The sequence below is a fragment of the Carassius auratus genome, unplaced genomic scaffold (assembly GCF_003368295.1).
Source record: "Carassius auratus strain Wakin unplaced genomic scaffold, ASM336829v1 scaf_tig00033419, whole genome shotgun sequence".
NCBI lineage: Eukaryota > Metazoa > Chordata > Actinopteri > Cypriniformes > Cyprinidae > Carassius > Carassius auratus.
Window position 1 is genome coordinate 3,039 of NW_020526077.1, and position 24,733 is coordinate 27,771.

At 39.3% G+C, this 24,733-nt stretch overlaps 1 protein-coding gene across 1 annotated transcript in view; it reads right to left on the reverse strand.

Moving 5' to 3' along the window:
• Positions 1-1,267: 1,267 nt before the first annotated feature.
• Positions 1,268-24,733, reverse strand: part of LOC113081215 (protein diaphanous homolog 2-like) — a 122,737-nt gene continuing 99,271 nt past the window's right edge. Inside the window, exons 7-12 of the mRNA XM_026253296.1 lie at positions 10,979-11,053; positions 10,788-10,857; positions 10,003-10,139; positions 6,795-6,903; positions 3,777-3,887; positions 1,268-1,444 (exon numbers count right to left, since the gene is read on the reverse strand). Of these exons, the coding sequence (XP_026109081.1) occupies positions 1,268-1,444; positions 3,777-3,887; positions 6,795-6,903; positions 10,003-10,139; positions 10,788-10,857; positions 10,979-11,053 (679 nt within the window). The remainder of the gene's footprint in view (positions 1,445-3,776; positions 3,888-6,794; positions 6,904-10,002; positions 10,140-10,787; positions 10,858-10,978; positions 11,054-24,733) is intronic.

Below are 24,733 nucleotides of genomic sequence, written 5' to 3' on the forward strand. Positions count from 1 at the left end.
TTCCTGTGGCTCAGTAGGACAGCAGTGTGTTAGCAGCGGTTGTGGGTTCAATTCCCAAGGAACACACAAAAAAAAAGTATAGCCTGAATGCACTGTTAGTTGCTTTGGATAAAAGTATCTGCTAACTGCATAAATGTAAATAGGCATTTCGTCCACATAGATCTTTTTAATAATTAACATTAACACGGATTATTAACACGGATAAATAAATGTATAGTTCCATGTTCGTTTGTATACCACGCACAAGGTTTATGCACACAGTCCACGTCGTCTTCTCCATTTTTAGTGTATTTCTGTGGCAGAATTAGATTTTTTTTTTTGCACCCTCAGATTCCAGATATTTAAATTAGTTATATCTCGGTCAAATATTTCCTATCCTAACAGACCATACATCAATGCAAAGCTTTTTTATCAGCTTTCAGAGCTTTCCCTTATGACTGGTTTTGTGGTCAAGGGTCACATATATATGTACAATTTCTACAGGTAAATATTCATAAAGCAGCCTGACAGAAAACGAGCAGAGTGGGACTGGAAAACGTTTGATGTTTCGAAAGAATAGAGGGAGGAAAGAACTGAGAAAGACAGAGACCGTTGCTTAGACACGCATATTACACAAGGCACTTACAGATCAATGCCAAATTGTCCTTAGAGACAAATGTTGTGTCTCTTACACAGTTGGCTGCTCACGAAAATCATTAGTCCAGACAGCCTGAACTAAAACGCTGGCTTGTACATCATTTCAGTAAAGCTTTCCCTCTGAGAGCTTATGGAAAGAGACCGAAACTATAAAAACCATCAAAAAATCATCACTAAAAAAATATGCTTTGCCATTTTTCAAATTCAGCAAATGGCTTCAAGTTACTTTATAACGGGACCGTGAGGTTACACACAAATCCAGAAGCTACTGCATATGGCTGCCACGTACGCAGCTGTGGCCTGAAGGGTCAGATGCAGATGTATAAACAGGGAGAAAAATAAGTGTGTATGGATTTCCATAGCCGTGTGGCATAATCTATCCGCAGATTTGAGGGGAAATGAAACAGAGGAGAGGTGAGCGTAGAAGTTGCTCTCTGTGTCTCTGGAATGTCAGTATAATGAGCTCTGCGCCAGAGAAGGATGCTGGGATATGTGTGTGGTGTTGATGTGAAGAGGTTTGTTTACCACCAGAGTTGCCAGAGGCTGGACTGGAATTGAAAAAATAAATAAATAAAATAAAAACCTGATTCTCAAATCCCTTCCGAATGAACTGGAGGTCTTGGCTTTAGACCTATGAGCCACACCGGGCGCCCTTGCGGCTGCACGCACACACGAGGCAGTGGTAAAAAGGATATTCCATTTCTGCGCGGATGTCATCCAGTCGGTGAGACAGTTCGATGGAATCCTCCTCCTTATTTTCATTAAACACCTTCAGTTGAATGTCGAGCTCCTCTGTCTCCTTCAGCTCCTGTGATTACAGAGGTTGACATGAGAGGAATGAGTGACTGATGATGGGTCGTCATATGACATTGGTAATACAACAGGATGAAAAAGTCTGTTTTTGGACATTTAAACTATTTTTATAAGGCCTTGGATTGACGCGATTTGAGTTTTGTGGCTTTTATATGCTCTTTGCTAGTTTAGGCCATGCTAGTGTACTTCTAAAGCCCCTTTCACACTGCACGTCGGACTCGGCAAATTGCCGGGTCGCCTTCTGTGTGAAAGCATACACGTCCTAGGATTGATTCCGGCATTGAACCCGGGTCGGGGACCTAGTAACATTGCCGGGTTCAATCCAGGATGAGTGCTGTGTGAACAAAAGCCAGATCCAATGCCGTGTCGAAGTGATGACGCGCGTTATTGCGCAAATCTTTTACCGGCTGTTTTGAAGGAAGATCAACATTTGCGATGAAAAAATATGTGACAACTGTAATGAAGCAGAGGTCCGTTAGTTCCTCACTTTCCGCGCTGACGCAGAGATCGTTTGCTTGCTTCAGTGAAAGTATAACGTGCCTAACGTTTTCGACTCGTACATTACACGTCACGCCCTGATGTCATGTGTCGTTACGGGACCTTTACTGGTTGTGTGTGAAAGCACGCACATATCCCGGGTAATCGATGGCAGTGTGAAAGTGCAAAATCTAGCGACCCGGGAACAATTGCCGGAACACTTTACCCATGTATTTGCCGGAATGGCAGTGTGAATGGGGCTTAAATGTTGACCAGTTCAAAACTGCATTCAAAATTTACAGTTTACAGACATTAATATATTTAAAACAAGAAGTGCAAATGGAAACATAACTAAATGCATGTCTTGCCCAAACTTCCTGTTTAAGAAGGAAATACAAAAACAAAACAAAAAAAAAAAACAGTGATGAATGGATGCCAATTGAGGAGAGGCTACAGTATGCTAATAATGAATCAACAGCCTATTCGCTAATTTTAAATAAGTTTGCCACTGGTCAAAAACAGCGTAACATCTCATTCATTTATATAGCGTCTGTCATACAACTCTGGCAGCAATTTAATGACATCAAGGATATAATGTGATTGGTTATCAAGGTACGCAGAAGTTGGTATCTCTCCATAATAATAGGGACATCTTTGAGAAAGCTGTGTTTGTCAAGTTATTCAAAACTCAGGTGCCAATTAAAACAATAAGTCTGATCATTGTTGTATATCGCTGAGACTCAATCTGTTTTTCTATGTTACACAGATTGTCTTGCTATGTACGAGTAACATATGCGATAGATCTAAAGGGTTTAGAGAGAGGGAGAGATAAAGAAAGAGAGGATAAAATAGGTGTGCTTTACAACTCCACTATGAATCACTGCTGGTGTAGTTTATGGATGGTGAAAAGCCAAATGTAACCCAATTTCTGTAGTTATCAATCAGTGGACTATACTTCAGGCATGCCATCTGTCTTAAATGAACAGCCAATCAGAGAAAGAGAGCTTGCTATGCCGCAGTAGGAGGCAGGACTAAGTCTTGCACACACACACACACACAATCCATCTCCTGAAATGTGTATTTTCATTTCATCAGACACCATTTTCTATCTCTCCTTGAGGATTTAGTGCATCTCATTTGTCATTTCACTTTGTTTCTTTCCCTTTGCATTTGCCATTTTGAGGATACTAAAACCTGGAACCTCATTATTCACAATTAGAGAACAATGTCATATTTAATTGTCCTATTAAACTTTCAAATACATTATTCATAAATTACGATAAGCTCATCATATGCAGGGGTAGATTGAGATAATTATAATAATTGCAGTAATAATATGGGGAGCAGTCAAAATGACTTATTAAGAGTGACGAAATGTCCACATAAATGAGATGGTGAGTGATGTGCTGGCCTGGTTGTGGGCTTTGTGATTGATAATGATGTGTGAGGGGGTGAGCTGTACCATTACGGGAGAAGGACACCAAACCAGGGCACATTTTAGCTGTTAGTTTTGTTCATTTGTTCAAAAGTTTTTATTTGTTCCATAAAGCGATTTTTCAAACTACATATTTTTTTAGCTTTCACTGATGTCATTTTAATCCCAACATCTGTCATTTGATTACAAAAATGCTATTGTACATCTGTAGTTTAAGCATCTTTCCATTTATCTACTAACTTACCTTTACCACAAAAGAAAACCTAATGAGCATATATTATATTAATTATATTATTTAAAAAAAATCAAGTGTCAAAATTATAAACAGCACAAAAATCGAATAAATAATGATTGTAACGAAGTACAAAAAAAGTATAAATGGTGAATGAAATGATAAAGCAAAAGTTCTACTCACTGGTAGGATCTTCTTGAGGCCGCAGCGCAGAAACTCATTTCGTAAGTGTATCCTGAAGTCTAAATCATCTGGCGATGTAACGAGGGCATTGATCAGCTGCATGCAGGCCTCCTGTATTCACACACACACACACACACCACCAACATTTAATGCAAGCAAATTCTTAGAATCATCCCTTCAGTGATAAATGATTAAAATGTAGTACTCTGCATCACCCTCTTATTACTACTGCCACCTTAAAGAAAAAAAATCTATATCACATTACATAAAATGAATTCATAAGGATGGAATGAGGCAGTTGCTGCTGTGAAGGACTGGGAGAGAAAAAATGGTAAAAATGAAGGGAAAAGAAGCAAGTGGATTATTAAAGCTGTCCAGAGGAAGGAGGGAGCAGGCCAGGCTGAACAGATGTGTATTTTTAATTGATTTATCAGATCAGGGCAGTGGGCAGGGAGGAGTGCTGATGGTTCTTAACAGGCTATAAGGTGGCTCCAGGGAGCCGGCCAGGATGAGAAGGAATGCTCTTCGCTTGGTTGATCAATGCAGAGTAGAAAGATCATTCTTGACGGACATGTGAACAGTCTTCTTATACGTTCACCAGCCTTGGCCTGGGCTTTTGGAGTTGCTGTTGGCCTACATGTTTTATTCTCCTGCATGATTTTATCTGTCAGGAGCAGCTCCATCATTCGGACTCTTGCTTGTTCTGCCTTTGTTTTGGCCACAAAAACAGAAACCTTACTTGAGTCAAGGAAAAGACACTGCTTAATACAACATTAATGACGTGACAGCCATTTGGAGGAGATGCATAAGTTTGATTTACTTTTACTTTACTATTTACTTTTTTTTTTCAGGGGATGTTAGGAAGAAAGCTTGAATTAATTCAGTGGAGAAAAAATAAAAATAATAATACAATTTGCTGATTTTATTTTATTTTTTATTTATATATATTTTATTCCATTGCATTAAATGGGCAGGCCTAAAATGTAAAAATACAAATGAAAAAAAAAAAGAAAACTGTAAAACAGGGCTGGGTGACAGTAAAATTAAACAAAAAATGAATTGAAAATTCTGCTTTTCACAGCAGTTTTCTTGGGTTCAGGAGCAGCCTGAACCAAAGCATTATTCTTGATTCCTTCTCTCAAAGTCCCAGCTACCCAGAGGCTGCAGCAGGCAAACGCAATGAGGCCCACTTTGCTCCCATCGTGCAACATTATGCCCCAAAATCCCCAAAATTCTTAAACCTTCTTGTATTCCCACTTGAGCAATTATTTCAATTTGAATCATTGAAGAGGCCCACTGAGTGAATCTAGATCGTTCATCGAGTTCTCCCGAGGGCAAATGCATTTCATCATCAACACATTTGGAACGATGCTGCAGAAAGGGTGCTGGTGCAGGTTGCGATACTTATTTTCATTTATGGATTGCATTTGCAATGATGCGCTTCTGCAGCACAGTGCCTGAGGTGAATTCCAGCAGTGTAATTAAAAAACAGTACTGCTGGGACGGTTTTAAGTTTGCTTGCTTGCGTCACTGAGATGGCGTAACGGCAAAACACATTTTAATAAATTAAGTCAGGCTCTGCAGCCCATCGCAGGCTTTAAAAGTGTTCTTTTAACCGCCAGCATTGGTGAGGTGTTTTAATTTACTTCACAATTAGCGGCGGTTCTTTTCATTAAAATCCTTTTTTTAAGGAGGAAAACAAGGCACCAAATCAAAGGGATTCATTCCCCCCTTCTCCTCTTGCTAGCCCGGTGTCATATCACCTTCTTCACTGCTCTCTCAACAGCTACACAAAGATTAGGGATTTGGTTAATGAATGTGTGAGAGTGGCTTGTTGTGCTTGGTCACAGATCACTGCAGGCTGTGGAGAAGCAGAGAATGATAAATACAGGTGTGGTGCTGCATCCTTGCCCTTTTGATTCGGTTCCTCTGAGACCAGCCTGGAGAATGCAGAGGAAAAAGTAAGAAGGGAAGATGATAAATTAACCATCTCTCAAGAAGAGGTTGTTTTATTTATTTATTTATTTATTTTTTGCTTGTTGTTGTCGCTAGTTTCCGGAGCTCCAAGTTCTTTGCGTGACCTGGATGGGGCTTATTAGGGTTTAGAATGCACCTCCCGTTCCATTAGAATAGCCAGCAGCTAGCTTCAATCTTGTGGTGGAGGTGGCAGGGTTGACAGACGACCACAGAACACAGTGAGAAAAGGGATACGGGGACTTGTTTACATGTCAAACTGAGCCGGGTTGCAGAAGAGCTTTGAGTGACAGATGTGCCAATTTCTACCTGGCTCCAGCATCAAAAAGAGCATTGGGAGTGAAGAGGCCTCACACACTGACTGACACTGAACAGAGCAGATCTATATCTGCTGCCCTGGGCAAGCAGAATTCTACTAATTATTTGAAATAAGTGAAATAAAACATGAGGACATACACCGTTTTAAAAAATTAAAACAAAAAATATGATGTTGATGTGTGTTGTACTTGAATATTCCTTGCTCGTTCAAGAGAATAACAGAAACATCATAAATAGATTCAGACTCAGTCTAAAGAACATGCCCAAAGATATAAACACACCTCAAATAAAATTAAATTAAATTAATAAAACAGCAATATAAAATAACAAAATAGTTAAATTAAAAATAATACAAAGACAATTTAATACAAAAACAATGTAATACAATGACAATGTAATACAATGAAAATTAAATTAACAATTGTTTTGACAAAATTCTTGCTATTAACTATAGCTATTAACTTTGCAGCTACAAAATCTGTGTTGCATGAGCAACTATGTACTGTATTTTTCGGACTATAAGTCGCACCTAACTATAAGTCGCATCAGTCCAAAAATACGTCATGACGAGGAAAAAAACATATATAAGTCGCGACTTATAGTCCGGAAAATACGGTATATGAATGTGTCTATAAAGAGTGTGATGAATTATAACATGAAGGTAATAAGTTGGGTAATAAGGGCAGCATTCTGTCTCTGTTCCTGGGAAAGGACACCAACACTGACCTGTAGCTGCTGGGCTTCGTGGTTCTCCAGCCCCTCCACTATCGGAGCAAACCTCTCCTTATTATTCCTCTCCGCAGCAATGGTCATGGCTGCCAGGATCTTATCCAGACTAAAGGAAAACAAGACGACAAAAAAAATCTGTGTGTTTATGTAAACAAGCTTTTTATCAAGACACGATCGTGACATTGGTTTAGAATGTTCACCCGAGTTGGTCTAAGATCGTAATCTCAGTCTCAGACGTTTACGCACTGGAACTGGAACAAAGCCACAGACTTTTATGGAGATTTAGAACTCACTAGGAATATGAAACACCAAAGGAAGCCTAATGTTCTCAATATTAATAAGAGAATCCATCTAGTCTACACTATGTGACGCTGTGTCCGAAGCAGCAACATAAGAGAACCAAAGAGATGCGTTTGGATAGAAGTACAAGGAGTGTTGGTGAGTAAGCAAATTAAGGACTTTACAAGGTCCCATGTCTGTTTTGCTGACTTAAGCACTGGTGGATTGCAGTCCAAGGTAAAAGAATAACAGAACGTATCATAGACAAAATAAAAACTGCAGAACGAATCACTGCCTGTGTAAAAACAGCCCATTCAAAAAAAAAAAAAAAAAAAAAACACATTAACAGTGTATATATCTAGTCTTTCTCTTATGAGGTTAGGAAAAGGAAATCCCTCATTTTGGATTTCATGCGATTTATTCCTTTAATAGCCAAGCAGAATTTTCAACACCCATTACTCTACTCAATGTCATGATTCTTCAGAATTCATGGTGCAACACAAATGCCTTTACTGTCACTTTTGATCAATTTAATTTGAAAAATCCTACGACATACTAGGGATCTACACCAGATGTTAAGTTTACTCTCACATGTCTCATTAACCCAAAATCGGTTTGCTTTGCTTCCTTTGTTGAAGAAACAGCGGAGATGAGTTTTGTCAAGCTAGGTGTAAGATCCGTGTTTTGTGATCCGGATGATTAAGTTGTAGTCGTGAGAGGGCTGTACAGAGTCTTTCATGCTGGTTCAAACATGGCTTCAGAATAAGCTACACCTGCTCAACTCCTAAAGAGGGCTTTGATGTGACAGCACTAAACATAAGTCAGTGTCACCGCACAGCGTTTTAGGCGGAAGGAGCTAGTTTCAGCGCTAAGTGAGGTATCAGCATTTTTACAGCTGTCACACAGATCTCTGATCACCTACATTCCTGTAAAAAACACTAATCTACTCATCTAACACACACCGATTCACTTAGCATGTGTGCATGAGTCTGTCTGCGTGTGTTTACTGAAACAGATCCCAGCGCTGAAGGTACTGATCGCCAGATAAAAATGATCAGTTTAATTATTCAACTACAAAACTAACACAGCATGCATACACTTAGCCGGGGGGCTTTCTAGCAGGCTAATTTGAGACCAGCATAGTAACATGTAACCTTATTGCACTGTAATGGGCGCCTGCTAAGAAATATCAGTTTCTGGTCAGGATATATATAAATATATATACAGTCTTGTTCAAAATAATAGCAGTACAATGTGACTAACCAGAATAATCAAGGTTTTTAGTATATTTTTTATTGCTACGTGGCAAACAAGTTACCAGTAGGTTCAGTAGATTGTCAGAAAACAAATGAGACCCAGCATTCATGATATGCACGCTCTTAAGGCTGTGCAATTGGGCAATTAGTTGAAAGGGGTGTGTTCAAAAAAATAGCAGTGTCTACCTTTGACTGTACAAACTCAAAACTATTTTGTACAAACATTTTTTTTTTCTGGGATTTAGCAATCCTGTGAATCACTAAACTAATATTTAGTTGTATGACCACAGTTTTTTAAAACTGCTTGACATCTGTGTGGCATGGAGTCAACCAACTTGTGGCACCTCTCAGCTGTTATTCCACTCCATGATTCTTTAACAACATTCCACAATTCATTCACATTTCTTGGTTTTGCTTCAGAAACAGCATTTTTGATATCACCCCACAAGTTCTCAATTGGATTAAGGTCTGGAGATTGGGCTGGCCACTCCATAACATTAATTTTGTTGGTTTGGAACCAAGACTTTGCCCGTTTACTAGTGTGTTTTGGGTCATTGTCTTGTTGAAACAACCATTTCAAGGGCATGTCCTCTTCAGCATAGGGCAACATGACCTCTTCAAGTATTTTAACATATGCAAACTGATCCATGATCCCTGGTATGCGATAAATAGGCCCAACACCATAGTAGGAGAAACATGCCCATATCATGATGCTTGCACCTCCATGCTTCACTGTCTTCACTGTGTACTGTGGCTTGAATTCAGAGTTTGGGGGTCGTCTCACAAACTGCCTATGGCCCTTGGACCCAAAAAGAACAATTTTACTCTCATCAGTCCACAAAATTTTCCTCCATTTCTCTTTAGGCCAGTTGATGTGTTCTTTGGCAAATTGTAACCTCTTCTGCACATGCCTTTTTTTTAACAGAGGGACTTTGCGGGGGATTCTTGAAAATAGATTAGCTTCACACAGACGTCTTCTAACTGTCACAGTACTTACAGGTAACTCCAGACTGTCTTTGATCATCCTGGAGGTGATCATTGGCTGAGCCTTTGCCATTCTGGTTATTCTTCTATCCATTTTGATGGTTGTCTTCCGTTTTCTTCCACGTCTCTCTGGTTTTGCTCTCCATTTTAAGGCATTGGAGATCATTTTAGCTGAACAGCCTATCATTTTTTGCACCTCTTTATAGGTTTTCCCCTCTCTAATCAACTTTTTAATCAAAGTACGCTGTTCTTCTGAACAATGTCTTGAACGACCCATTTTCCTCAGCTTTCAAATGCATGTTCAACAAGTGTTGGCTTCATCCTTAAATAGGGGCCACCTGATTCACACCTGTTTCTTCACAAAATTGATGACCTCAGTGATTGAATGCCACACTGCTATTTTTTTGAACACACCCCTTTCAACTAATTCAACTAATTGCCCAATTGCACAGCCTTAAGAGCGTGCATATCATGAATGCTGGGTCTCATTTGTTTTCTGAGAATCTACTGAACCTACTGGTAACTTGTTTGCCACGTAGCAATAAAAAAATATACGAAAAACCTTGATTATTCTGGTTAGTCACATTGTACTGCTATTATTTTGAACAAGACTGTATAATTTGTATTAGTATTTCATATAGCGTATTTAAAAGTAGATTCTCAAGCCACTGTGCTAATGATCTTACATGTTCTCCTCTCCGATGATACAAACAGCTGACAGGATCTTGACAATCTCAGTCATCATATTAGTCTGCTTAGGATCGATCGCCCTTGCGAGGAGGAGGAGGCTTCGTTCGTCCCCCAAGATCCGTTGGAGGCCAAACTGGAAACAGAGACATCTCATTTTACTACAGCTTGTAAAAATGTAAAGATTTTGCAATGGTTAATCCCTTTAAACTTCAAGCAAACACTATGAACCCCTTGTGTATGGACAAATTTAGGCTTTCTTCTCCTGAAAGAGCCAATTAGGCAGGTGTAGATATATGTTTTAGGATAAAATAATTTAAATGGGACAAATAATCATATTCCTGCATCTTTGTCTTCCTCGCAGAGCGTAATGCACTGCACTTGACCACACTTTGTGCAAAATGCAGAATGCATTCACTTGGGGGAGAATAAAATAAATAAATAAAACATTTACAGTAAAGTGTTTGGAATAAAATAGCATTCATATTTAACACGGCTGAGGTATAAACTGAACAATGTCATTACCATTTAAGCATGAAAGCAGCTTTAGAAATTATTAAATCTGATGATTATCTAAAGTTGAACAAGCTTCATTTGTGTTTAATAAAGCAGCAGGATTTCAATAAGAAATGTATTCATTCTCAAGGACAAATTGAGCTGGCATGATTTTATTTTCTTTGATATGTTGCTTTGCAGATTTTTTATATATTTTTTTCTCTCGGCACGTGTGGGACGCAAAATGATATAAACTACTCATGTTGGGGCTTTTAAATTCTAAACACACCTTATTGTTCATGAAGGCCTTGAGGCACTGAATGAGTTTATGCTGGTTCTTCTTGTCAATGTTCTCTTGCCTGAGGGAAAGAAAATCAGTGAGTAAAGAGAAAGATAAGAGTTTGTGAATGAGCAATCCAAAAGCACTGAAGAAAGGGAATTTCTTAAGATGACGACGTCAGAAAGTCCGGCGTAACTTACTGTTTCTTGTCAAGAAGCCTCTCCAGCACATCCAAAAGCAGCCCGAGACCTTCATAGCCAAAGTTATTCACCCAGCTAAAAATAAGAAGAGACAGGCAAAGAACTGCATTAGAATACATAAACCCACCGACAAGTCCACTACGAACAAGTTCATTACAGGTTCGAAAAGTTTGGTTTTGAAGATGAGCTGAGTCCCACCACTCCATTGTTTCTCAACTCTGGAAACAGTGAGATTTCTTCAGGTTTTTCCCCCCACATCAATATTACTGACAAACTGAACAGGTCATTGTGGCACCTGCAGCATCATATACAAAATGAGTCATTCTCGATCTCTCATAAAATGCCACATGTGACAAGAACATGAAAAAGTTGCATTGTTCCGTTCCTCACATTTCTGCTGGTGGCTTAATGCGAAGGATTTTCCACATATGTATGAGCAGATGGAAATCTGGAGGAAAGAATAAAATATTTATGCATCCTAGATTGCCAATTATTTCACTGAATTAAAAGTAACTAAAACAGTTTTCTTTGGAAGACAATTTATATATCTTTGTACAAAAACACTCAGTTAAAAGTCAACACTTACATTTGCCACTTTTTAAAGATTCTGAGCCCTGTAATTCATGTGATTAACACACCTCTGCAAACAGATTCACCTAAGAATGCCACTGAAATGAAGTGAAGGCAAATGCTAACGAAAAAACTCTTTGTGTGTGCTGCCTTAAGGCAACTTGTGCAGGCCATGCACTCCAACAGGAAGATAAAGCATTGCATGGGAGATAACAGTAAAACTGATAATGGATTTTGTTAGATAATTGTCTATAAAACACAATGTATCTGGAGACATTACATGATCTGGGGGTGGAGGGGGGGGGGTAAGAATAGGGAGAGAGAAAGAAAGAATGAGAGAGCTAAGCAGCATGTGATCGCATTTAAAGTACGCCATTAACATCACTTGTTCTTAGCTCCAGATTGTCAATAAACCCAAATACATGGGGCAATAAAGGACCATACGTCAATGAGTTATTCCTTTCTTTTTGATAATCATAGTGCACAATGCAACATGCATATTAAAGTCATTTGTATAAACCCATATGGTCACACAAGACCCTCAATTAGGGGTGATGCCTGCAGCCTAGGGCAGTTTAAGGCGGCTAAAATGCACTTTTTTACAGATCTGCAATTAAATTAGTCTAAAATTACAAAGACTGAGGCTCACCATGCCATTACTCAAAATTCATTAGCGACCCACCAAACTCAATTTGAAACTTATTACCATTTGCTGTCCAGTGCATTATAATGGCCTGATTTGTTAATAAAACATAACAGTATAATGTGCAAAATTTGTACCCATCTGTTTACAGGGGGCTTGTCGTTTATTGTTTCCAATTTTGTCTCATCGCTTTTCAACTGTCTCTTATAAGAAAAAGCACAGTTTGAGGTCTTTGATGAAAAATGAGAACTTCGTGAGCAACCTTACCTAGCCTTGCAATATAAAAGCAGTGCTGCCGCTGTGGAGGAGGCCAGTAGAAATGAGGGACTTAACAAAAACATGGCTGAGTGTATCTAATTCACTTATAACAACAGTGTGGGTTATGGTTTCAGTCTGCAGCAGATGAGTGTTGTTGAGGTAGTGTGGTAAGACCCAGTGAAATCTTAGCCAGCACTGACGCTGTACTGCTGCGGTCACGTCACTTAACAAGAGCAACAAAACTCTAACTACACTCAACCTAAATTACCGAGCAAACAAGATTTTATAGGGAGATGAGCCACCAGCTCACAGTGCTATTCAGGCAATTTAACACAAATATGATGCACAAATAATAAAATTATTGGCAATAATAATTTTTATATTATGGTCGATATTATGGTACTATAAACTACTTTTAAAATTAATTAATTAATACAATCAAAACATTATAATGTGCAGTATACACTATATATATATATATATATATATATATATATATATATATATATATACATACATATATACACGCACACACACACGCACACACACACACACACACACACACACACACACACACACACACATACATACATACATATATATATATATATATAAAGGGTGGGTGATATGCCAGTAGACACAATTAACCGGTAGAAATGTGTCAACCGGTAGAGATTTTGGACTACTGTCTCTACCAATGGTTACATGCTCACAAAGTATGTTTCAAAATTAATGTTTGATTCATGATTTTGTGTAATTTCTATTGCGGAAATGATCATGAAAGTCTCTTCAAGAATTGTTAACCAAATTGAATTAATAAATCAAAAATTGTTATTCTGAAAACTCTTTAAAAATTCCTGATGGAACTTATGGCTCGAAACACTCATTCTCCTCCAGGTTTTAGCACTACAAATTGAACAGCTCTATAAACTTGTAGTGCAGATAATTCAAATTCAAATTAAGAAAATCACATAAAGCTATGCTCATACTGTACCACTAACAAGGATGAAAATGAAAGGAAATCGCTCTTTCAAAAGATAACCATGCCAGTAAAAGATGATTGAATTAAAGACACCAGCATGGAGTGCTATCAGATGTTTTCTCTCAGCAGTTAGAGGCATCATGCATCACTTTAACACGTTCGAGATTCATTAAGCATCTTCACTTGTCCGCCTGTCTGTCTGCAAGTCAATCTTAGATCACCTGTCAGCTTTTCCTGTAAACCCCTGAGTAAACAATGCATCATTTCCTGTCAAATCAGCTCATCAGTGATCTACTCACACTCTGTGGCGTGCATCCAACAATTTGATGTAGACTTATTCATGAAATATTGATTGGTATAATCCTGGAGTTAAGCGGCAACAAAGCCAGCAGAGTTACCTGACATGAGCAAATACATTTTCTGGGTTAAATGAAACATGCATGGCTGTTAAAGTATACATATTTAACAGCTTTTCCATACACATACTGCTAAACAATCAATAAACTGACAACGCTTAACCATTCAGAGCATAACACCTGTCTCTTTGATGGTGAAATATTGTGTTTACTTTAGCAATGACAAAATATTATTGCCAATTAAATTAAATGGAAAAAAAGGCAACAGTTATGACAATACAAGTCGTAGTGCAATTGTAATTAGGTTTGACATTCAATTTGCAATCACAGAGACATTATACTGCTATCTTGAACACCACATAATAAATTGCAAATGCATGTGAAAAATCATTAACGATCATCAGCAGGAGTGTATTGTATAACACCTCTTGATGCTCTAAAAGTCAGTTAACTGCCTTACGATTACCACAGGTTATTCCTCTGACCCCGTGCCTTTATTTTCAGAACCCTCTAATGTCAACCAAAAGCCTGGCTGACATTGTTATTGCACTTGAAGAAGCTTTAGAGTGGCGTGTCAGTGAGAACACTCTATGAGAGCAATGCCTTTCAAATTGTATTAGAGCTAAGCCATGGACCCTCTGATTGGGCTGCTCGTGGCCTATTCAGCACTGCTCTATTCCACTTGAGGCCCTCTGCTCCTAGCAACAAATTGCTCTCAACATTTCAACCCACCACCGAGCACCAGAACAGTTAGGCACTGACTAAATATTGCAACTGATGCCTTTATGCTGTTCATGACAATGTCCATGACTCTGAGTGATGCTGAAATCACAGGGAGGCTCAAGGCAAGGCTGAGAAGAGATTGACTTCCACGGTTAGAGTGAGTGAGTAAAACATAAAACAGACGGCGGGTAATTCATTATATAGTGTCTTCTGTTAACTGTGAGATCTATCATGGATATGGCACATTCATGCTTAAAGGTCATGACCTACTCTAAGAACCAGATGAAAGGTCAACATAAGCATGCAACAAAGATTAGACTGAAAAAAGAGCAACACATTTTAATCAAAAGCGTAATAAAAAAAAAAAACAATAAATAGAACAAAAGATCCCAAGTTTGAGCTACCTACTTAGTAACCACAAGATTTCAAATTAATACAATTTTTGGAATGTTTCCAGACAGTCCTGCATTCTCCTCTAATGAAGACATTATTTTCTGCTCGGCTGTTTATCCCATGACTGTTATTAGGATGACAAGTCAAAAGTGTGCTTATCACTCCCCTCCCTCCGTCGTGATCTGTCTCTTCAAATGAATATGCCAGAGAAAAGTCGTAATTACCTGCGCTGGGTAGTGAGTGATAGAGAGGTAAAAAGGGAATGAAAAAAGATGCTTGGCTGATTTCATCACAATTGTGATGTGGACAGACACGGGCGGCCTGTGTTCTCACAGAGGTTTTTGCAGACGCATGACAGATACTGGGTTTTGGAGCGTTAAACGGGGACTGAACCCAGTGGCACGCTCGAAGAACAATATCCCTGGTGTCAGCGTTCTGTGATGTGCCTGCCAGACACTTTAGAAGGAAGGCACCGGGGCAAGAACCTGCTCCATTTAAAAGAGCCGCTGTTCCCTCTAATGGCATTTGGATCCCAGCAGGAGTCTCAATACAGCCACAATGACTGCACATCAAACCACATCAATGCCAGCTCCACTTCTCTCTGGAAGTGTAGGCTGTGAATATAGGGTCATGATAACAAAGAAAAAGCGCAAGGTAGCAATGTGGGTACAGGAGAAAGGAGGGAGCTGTAGCAGGATTAAACGCATTTAAAGTCGTTGGGAATCTGCTTAAGTGATAAATGATCAACTGCATTAACTAAATACAATGTTTAGGAAGGCTTCATTGATAGCAGATTACCAGAAAGCAGTATGTGCAAAAAAAAATCTTAAAAGGGTGACATAGAAAAAGTAAATACAAACATATTTAAAAATTGTAAAAGAAAAAAAAAAAAATACATACATTTTATTTTGTTGTTGTAAATTGACTTTTTCTTGTCTGCTGCCTTTAATGTCACAGCTCAGGATTGTCGCTAATGCAAACGGATAGCTTTCTCCAGATATTAAAAACCTCCTTGTCCATGTCTCCCGGTCTTCCTTCAACACTTTCTCACGTTAATGTGCAATCATTTTAATGACCATTTTAATCATTTTAGTGTTAGTGCGAATCAAATCAGAGCTTCATTTCCTGTGTGCTAAAACGTCCGCTTAAGCTATAGTGTAGCTGACCTGATCTGAGCCACGCGGGACAGTTTAACTTAATTCACCAGAGGCCATAAATATTTTAGACTTCAGTTCAAACATCTGGAATTATTGATCTGGTGGTGAAGTATGTCAGAGAGCGGGCGGACAGGGACAAGGCAATCAGTCATGACAGTCACCTCGCATGCTAATGGATTAGCGATTCCCTCGTTCAGAAGTCAATGGCGGCGTGTTTGTGTGTGTGCTCACAGCAAAGGACTGATGTGGGCTGTCACTCAGAAACAAGTAGGTCACCTGCTCCTCAATCTCCTGACCCAAATAACTCAAAACATCAGATACACAGAGTGCTAGAGGAGTAATATGGAGCACTAACTTATATAATCTATCCATCTATATCACACTGTCATGGAATTACAGAATTGCACTGAAAATAAAAATAAAAAAAAGACAAAAGAAAGTCAGATTACTCTATCGTAGTATGTAATTCCAGTGTAAGACAAGCCCCTAAAAAAAGAGAAGGCTTGACAAAACAATTAAGGATGCGGTGAAAATCACAGACAGCCCAATGATATTGAATTTAGCATGGCAGAATACTAATTTTCCCCCATGTACCTGTGCAATACCATTTCTCACTTAAATCAATATGGAATTCAAATCAGATATCTGAATTATGTATGGCTTGCTGCAGGGCTCCGCAGATACAGCTAGCTGTGAGGTTAACAGATGGTGGCATAAAATGAAATGGGCATCCCGCTTAAAATATACCCAGTCACCAAGGACATCAGGATTGGTGGGTTCCTTTACTGCTTTGGAAAAAGCTCTTCTGTAGTGGCAGATGTGACCACTGCTTCTATTAGACCCTCTATAACACAGTCTCAGGTACACTGGCTCGCACAAACACAAAAACATTGATAGGGCGTGCAGGGCTATGACGGCTAAATGCATGATCAACAATCTTCACAAAAAATACAGCATCTATTTTTACAAACAGCTTAGCCACAGTGGGAGAAGAAGACTGAATAAGAACAAGTCCGCAAAATCAAACTCTGGGTCTTACATAGTGCTAATCAACATAATTAGTAAGTAGCGTATATTTGCACAAATGACAGCCAGAAATAACTTCACTTATGAACATATTAAAATAAAAACAGAAGAAAACAGTCGTTAAAAAGTGTTACTTTCTTCACTAGGCCACAATAAATGAGTTGAACAGATCAAATCTCACACTGTAGCCGTGCAAGTATGAATTGATCATTTGTCCGACTTCAGTCCTTTATTTCTCCTTGACGCGGGCTGGATCAGGGGAGCTGATCCAGAGCCTCAGGGCCAGAACTAGGTTTCTAATAACATTTGCAGTCGAGAGAGGGAGAGGAAAGAGCAGAAACTAGTCGCACAGCACAGGATAAATGTAAAACCTTAGCAGAGCGCTGCAAACTCAGCCTCACTCTGGTGCCAAGACGGTGTAGACAATTTATTTCACGGAACAACAGATGAAGTTTTGATAACTTTCTTGGGTTAACTCAACATACAGCAGCTCTAAAGATATTCAATGTTTTACCTCAAAATACTGCAGCCTGTCTGCTTCAACTCCTCTGACCTTGACGGTGAGGAAAGTACATCTCAGGCCCACAAAGTAAAATATGATCAACAGACATCATCCAGACAGTTATTTCCCAATACTTATACACTATTAATCAAAGTTGTCTTCTGATGCCCCTGCTCTAAACAGTCTCAGCCAAACATACGCCAACAAGCACTTACACACACAAACCATTCCTTGTTTAAACGTTCCTATATAAAAAAAGAAAAAAAATTACACTGTATATAATTGATTATAGTGCCCTCCAAAGGTTCTAAATGCCCAAATCAAAAAATGCAAACAAACATCATAATATCAATATTAAACCATTTGCAACTGTGATGCCTGATTATTAGAGAATAGGTTTCTTTGTTTATTAGAATTTTTTTTCCAGAATTTAGATGATTGGGTTAGCATGTCTTTATAGATTAACTGATAAACAGTAGTTCTGTTATTGTTAAATAATTACTATAGGACTATTATATAATTATAATTACTATACAATTATACAAATATGGTTTCATTACTTCATTAAAGTTGAAATAAAATACAAATATTTTTTTTACATAAGTTAAAATAAAATACATTCTAAAATTACTAGAACTGAAATAAGTATAAATCAAAGCTAAATAGAAATATGAGGGGAAAAAATGACAAACACAAACAGCAAAAGGATAAAATCAAAAGCTAATTCAAAAGTACTGTATATTAATAGTACTAAAATACCACTGATTGATAGCTAATTAAGGTTAGCACACAACAGATGAATTAGAACAAAGTTTAGAGATGGCTTCGATGCATACTTTGTTTTTATTATTTATATATAAAAAAAGAAAAATTCATAGTTTGTGTTGTCCCTTATGCAATCCATAAAATTATAAAGATTTATGCTGACATTGTGAAAAACCCAACATTGCCTAGGGCATTTCCAAACTTTTGGCAGGCACTGGATCATAGCTATTTCTCTCTCCTCATCCACCATCTTTTATACACACTCACACACACACACACGCAGTGCATTATGGGACTGCCTAATAAGGATGCATTTTGCCTAATTTATTATGTTGCCTCCTCGCCTCTATGGAAGCAGCATAATTAAGATGCTTACCTTTTGGAATGGACAGAAGCCCTGATGCCTTAAATGCTGCATCCTTATGCTGTGTTCACACCAAACGCGAATAGAGCGTCAAATTCGCGTCTACCGCGTCTAGTTTGCCGCTTGACCATTTTGAGATCATTCGCTTCATTCGCGCGAGTAATTCGCTTCATTCGCGCGTGGAATTAACTTCACAACAGACGCGAATTCGCGTCATGGGGGGGCTTCTGCCAGCTGAGTTCACGCAGCATTTTCAACCGCCATTTTTATTCGGATAATTTTCAAAATATTACTGTTACTGTGTCATGAAATGTAGTTTTAAAAGTATTTCAGGCGAGAATGTAGTTGTTTTAAACTCAGATATGTGGTTTATTTATAATGACAGCGTCTATTTAAAAAAATGTGTTTCGCCGATCTCGGAGATGAGCTCCATGCGACCAGCGGGAGCTCCGTCATCATGTATCCGCCGAGAGCAGCCTCGGCTCGGCTAGACCTTCTGACATTTGCCGCTGGCTCTGATGTCTCTTTAGTGGTTCAAGATAAAATATAATTCGTTTGGGGTAAAATGAAACGTTTCTTATCAATTGGCCTTTATTCAATTTATTTATTAATATGTTTTTTATATACATATATGTCCTTTTTATTCCTGTCTCTATAGAAATATGTACTTTTGTCATATAGCTCCGGTTGACTGCTCACTGACAACATCTGTCGTTCCTCCTTGTTGAATGAGTGGAGAAGGGTATTCCTGCACAACCGGAGGCTGCAGGAACATACTGTTGAATGAGTGACTCCTAGCAGGCTCCTGATTGGTTAACGCGGCGCGAATTGACGCCAAAGTTGAAATTTTTCAACTCGGGCGGCAGACGCGAATTCGCGTCAAACGCTAAATGCACAAAAAGCACCTTCGCGCTTAACGCGCGTTTCGCGCGAAACGCCCTATTCGCGCGTCAATTCGCGTCATTCGCGCGAACTAGACGCGCGAATGAGGCGAATTCGCGTCTTCCGCGCCGCGCTTAACGCCCCATTCGCGCCGCGAGACCTCCAGACGCGCGTAAACGCGCCTTTGCATTGACTTAACATTGAAATCATTCGCGCCAGACGCTCTATTCGCGTTTGGTGTGAACACAGCATTACACATTCACTAGATTTTGGAACAGAGCAATTGATTCATATCATACAAAGTAGCAATACATGTGGATGTGCACTTCTAAGCAGTCTGGTGCTTAAAAAAAAAACAAATCGTGACACCTGGAGCGTAATTCTACCATTCGGTGCTCTTTCAAAAACTTGAGTAGGGCTCATAGACTGTAAAAAAATATGGACGTAGTGTCCGTGATGTCACCCATAGACTACTCAGTAGCGGTTTTGAAGCCTAAAGTGTGCAGAGCGGGCCATCGCCATCTTGGAAGCGCGTCACCGCGCGACTCTCCCGGATAATCGAAAATGGGCAAAAAGGCGGGAGCTGATTGCTGAAGCCACACCCACCTAGCGCGACTGCATTGTCAGCAGCGCCAATCCACCTGTCACTCAAGTGGTCACGCCCTTAATTATGCAGAACTTTAAGGCTTAATATAATTTTAACGGATGAGTTATAAAAAAATTCACCCCCCTCACAGTTGTCATGAAGGGCAAAATTAGCAATATAGACCAAAATCATTTTTTGAACCAGGCTGTAAACATGTTTTTTTCTGCTGTAAAGTTGGGCATTTTAACATGGGGAGTCTATGGGACTGACTCTCTTCTGCAGCCAGCCTCAAGCGGCCAGTCGATGAATTGCAGTTTTAGTCACTTCCTTATTGTCTTCACGAGAGAGAGCGGGAGGTTGCCGCTCGGTAGGGCTATAGCCTTCAGGATTTGAGGCTGAGCGGATTCCTGTTAAGGAGCATCAAATCTTCAAAGGCACTAATAAGCCCATTACCTCCTGCACATGTGTCCACGGGCACTCAGCGAAGGACGGCCGCATAGGCAGAATGATGGATTCACAGGCTCTGTAGGGCGGCTGCTGGTGTCAGCACATCTTCACACCAATCCACATCTCTGCTTCCTCAGGCTCATGTCCTACACTGCTAACTACAACAGAAGGCTAGCTTACATTCAAACCCTACACTGCAAAATAAATAAATAAGCACTACTACTACTAAAAAAAAAAAAAAAAAAACCTCTAGGGAAAAATACAGCAGCTCCACCATAAAGATTTGGACATAATGAAAAGTTGGAGCCAAGTTCAGGTTTGTCTGATTTGATCCGCTGCATATCTTTGAGCCTGCAAATTCAACACGGAAGTCACAGCTGGGATTTAAGGTGGAGTGTAAAAGCGAAGAGTGTAATACTGAGGGTTTAGCACACGAAAGTGAATAGTCAAGGCCTTAAGATGTTCAGGAGAGTGCAATGGGGCCATGTCGCTGAAAAACACAAATTCCTATCGGCGGTGCATTGATGAAGAATCAGCGTAGTCTGTGTGCCACTGGAGATCTCTCATTGCTTGAGCCATCAGAGCTGTTGGAATGGATGACAAAGCTGGAGGGGTTTATGCACGAGTGGGTGTTAAGAAAGTTCTGCATTACTTCTTGCATTGTAATATTGTTTCTGCACTACATTGCACGCCTGTGGCATTGTTTGTACAGCTGTATCAGAAAGAAATAAAAACAGAGAGAACGAAAGCATGAGAGAGAAAACGGCTGCCATTAGTTACAGTGCATATTAACTCTCCATAAATGAGGAAATAAGACCCAATGATTATCTGTTAGTCTGCATCTTGGCGAAGTCTAAGAATTCAGAGCTAATGAAACAAGACTAGCAGTGTGAGAGAATGATGGATATATACTGAGGAAAAAGCCAGAAGATGAAGTGATTTTAGTCTACCAAAATAAGCTGTGGAGGAAAGGGGGAATATATATATATATATATATATATATATATATATATATATATATATATATATATATATATATATATATATATAAATGAGGTGAAGTGGGGTGGGGAAGAAAAATGAATTGTTGGAAGACGCTGTATCCGCCCCAAGCGCAGCCATCTGTGTAGAGATGTGTGAGGCTGTGAGCACCACACCTGTGAGGGACTACTGGGAGATGAGAGTCTTCTCCAGCCCAACAGCCACCTGGACAGCCAAACAGGTGCTCAGCCCAGACAATTACACAATTACAGAAACACAGGCCAACCGATGAAAGGAGATAAGCAGACAGTGACAGGAGCTCAGTTCTTCTTACTCACACCTATAATCTGTTTGATCAATCTACAAAACATCTTTGATTACTAAATTGTCTAAAATTAAGGATTATTTTAAAAGGATATTTTGTACAAGTTGGGGTAAGCTGACAGCATATCTGTTATAATTTTGATTACACAATAATAATCATCATCATCATCATTTTGGGAAGTTAAAATCAGAAATGTGAAACTTAGAATTTTATAAAAGCACTTCCTGTACATTAATTCAGTTATATATTGTGTATGAATAAAGCTGTAATTATTTTACAGTCATTTTAGAGTGCTAGGGTTTATGCCATTGCATTGTCATAGTTACAAGTATACTTTATTCATTTGTATGTCGCCTTCACTTGAACTGATCACAGGATATTCTTTTCTAATATTCAAGGACACAAATCTGAGAGATAATAGCAGCCTGTGCCACATGACTTTCTTTTTGCACATTCATATCGTATGTGTTTTTACCAATCTGATTTTTTAAATATATATACTACTTCAGTATATCCCAAATTTCACAAAAAGATGGGAATGGAAATTTGAAATATGAACAGAGGGTGATCCAAACAGAACAACAATTTATTTAACCTAACTTTCTCTCTTCTGTGTGGGATGGAAAAAGTCTAGCTATTCTTTGATTCTTGATCTAAAGAAACCACTTTTACAGTATGCAATACCCCATCTCTTACAAATCTAATAAAGCTGAAACTGCACATGAAACTGTCCACTTATACAGCAGTGCATTAAGTTCTTGTGAATGCCTCAACTACATAAACTCAGAACACTGTAAAGGTTACATTAACATACAGTATTCGGCACACGGGCAGATATTGTGTTTTGTGATCAAGCTCCACTCATATTAACTGTAACGTAAGCACGCATGTGAGAAGCTTGACTATTCCCTCAGTGTGGTTAAAAGACAAAAAAAAGGATACACTGGGGTAAAAGGTGAATGATACCAGCACGCTGAACATCTCCATGCATTCCATCACCCCAGGGTGCTTCTGTCTGAGCAAGACATGACCTTCAGTGGGTGAGTGAGACACCACTAGGCACCTCTTCTCTGACTGCGTACTCTCAAGTTCAGCCACTCGCAAAAGCCTGGAGGGTGGTCCTGGCCTCGCTGGCCCCTCAGCACAAACTGCCCTTTTACTGAGAGGAAGTGCTGACGCCACTCGTCTTCAGCCAGCAAGTCTGATCTTTACAAACAGCCTGTTCTCATGGGGGTACGAGGTGTGGGCTTCTCAAAGAACAATGCACGGTATCCTTGTCCTATGATTAATGGCTAACCATGGAGTAAATAATTGGATGCACGGGGCCCTGACGCCACACTGTTATGATCTGATAAAGACAACGGAACCAGAAGCCATCCCTTCATTTAATTAGGGCAATAACAAGAGATTACCTTGAGGCGCAATGTTCTACAACTCACATTCTAGATGATATGTTCCGTGACAGGAAAACAATAGCAAAGTCATTCTGGTGTTGGTTTTCCTTTGACTCACTGCACTGTACCTCCATCTAGGGAGAAGGGCAGGGGCGTCTATCAATTGCTTTCCAGTGCAAAACACATCTGTTGAGGGCACAAACGCGTAATGCCAGTGGATCAAATGGCGGTTCTGCTCAGGTCCTTTCTCCCACTGCGCAACGGTGGACCTAAAGAGATCGTCTGCCTGCCAATTGTGTGATGACCACTTTATATGCTGCACTCATTGATTCACATTAAGAGCCATCTCTCAGACACTGCTCTTGTAAATAATTGAGAGAGTCTGCTGTCATATAGTGTTCCTCTGCGCTACTGGGACCGAATTTAATTTGAAAATCCTGTCCATGAGAGGGGAGGTGATAAGACTTTCTGGGAGAGCAGGCTGGCCCTTTTTATGAATGAATGAATGTATAACGCCTGGATAAAACAGACACACAATTATTTGTTATATTTAACAAATAATCCAACAGACCCCTCACCCAACAACCAGTCTGTGAATGACACCCGGACTCTATCGGGATGCACATTGTATTGTGACTTTGTTGACAACACACAGCCCTACTGTAGACACCGTTGTAAAATGGCAGTAATGGTTTCTACTCAAGAGGTTTACTGACTCATTTTCCATAGCTACATTCTCTTGTTTCACTCCCCTTTGCATGTATGTATAAGTGTGCGTGCATGTTTGTAATACTAGTTTTATGTTAGTGTTTAGTTAATAAATCCAATTTGTTAAATATTAATTCTGCTACAGTTACTACTGGCAGCTGATATAAGTAATTGCAATTAATTCTAATTATTTATATACACTTCCCTTACATTAAATTTTAAGTATTACATTAGGCATGATTAAAAAAATGTAAAAAAGCAAGCAGGAAACGATAGGATACAGACTTTAGTGGAACGACTTGAAAGTGAAGGCGTCTGGTCTTGTAGTGGTGGTTGGTGTGCTTATTAACATTTCCGAGAATGGCTGGCTGTCTGAAGTGTAAAAAAAAAAGGATTTCCTATCTATTAGAGCTTAATAGATAGAGAAGAGGAGATGACAGGGCCGGGTTTAAAGTGGCTGGTGGATACACTCATTTAGCCATCCCATACTATGGGCTATGCTCATTTAACCAGAACTGGGATCCATACAGACTGAAGGTTAAAAGACTCATTGACAGATTTCCAATTAGTATCCTAAAAGAAATCCACCAAGATTGCCATGTGCAGACAGAAAAATGAGTTTTAACTTTTCGTTTCACAGCGAGGATGTGGTTGGAGGTGGCTGGAATAAGTGTTGATGTGTCAAGTTTCTCA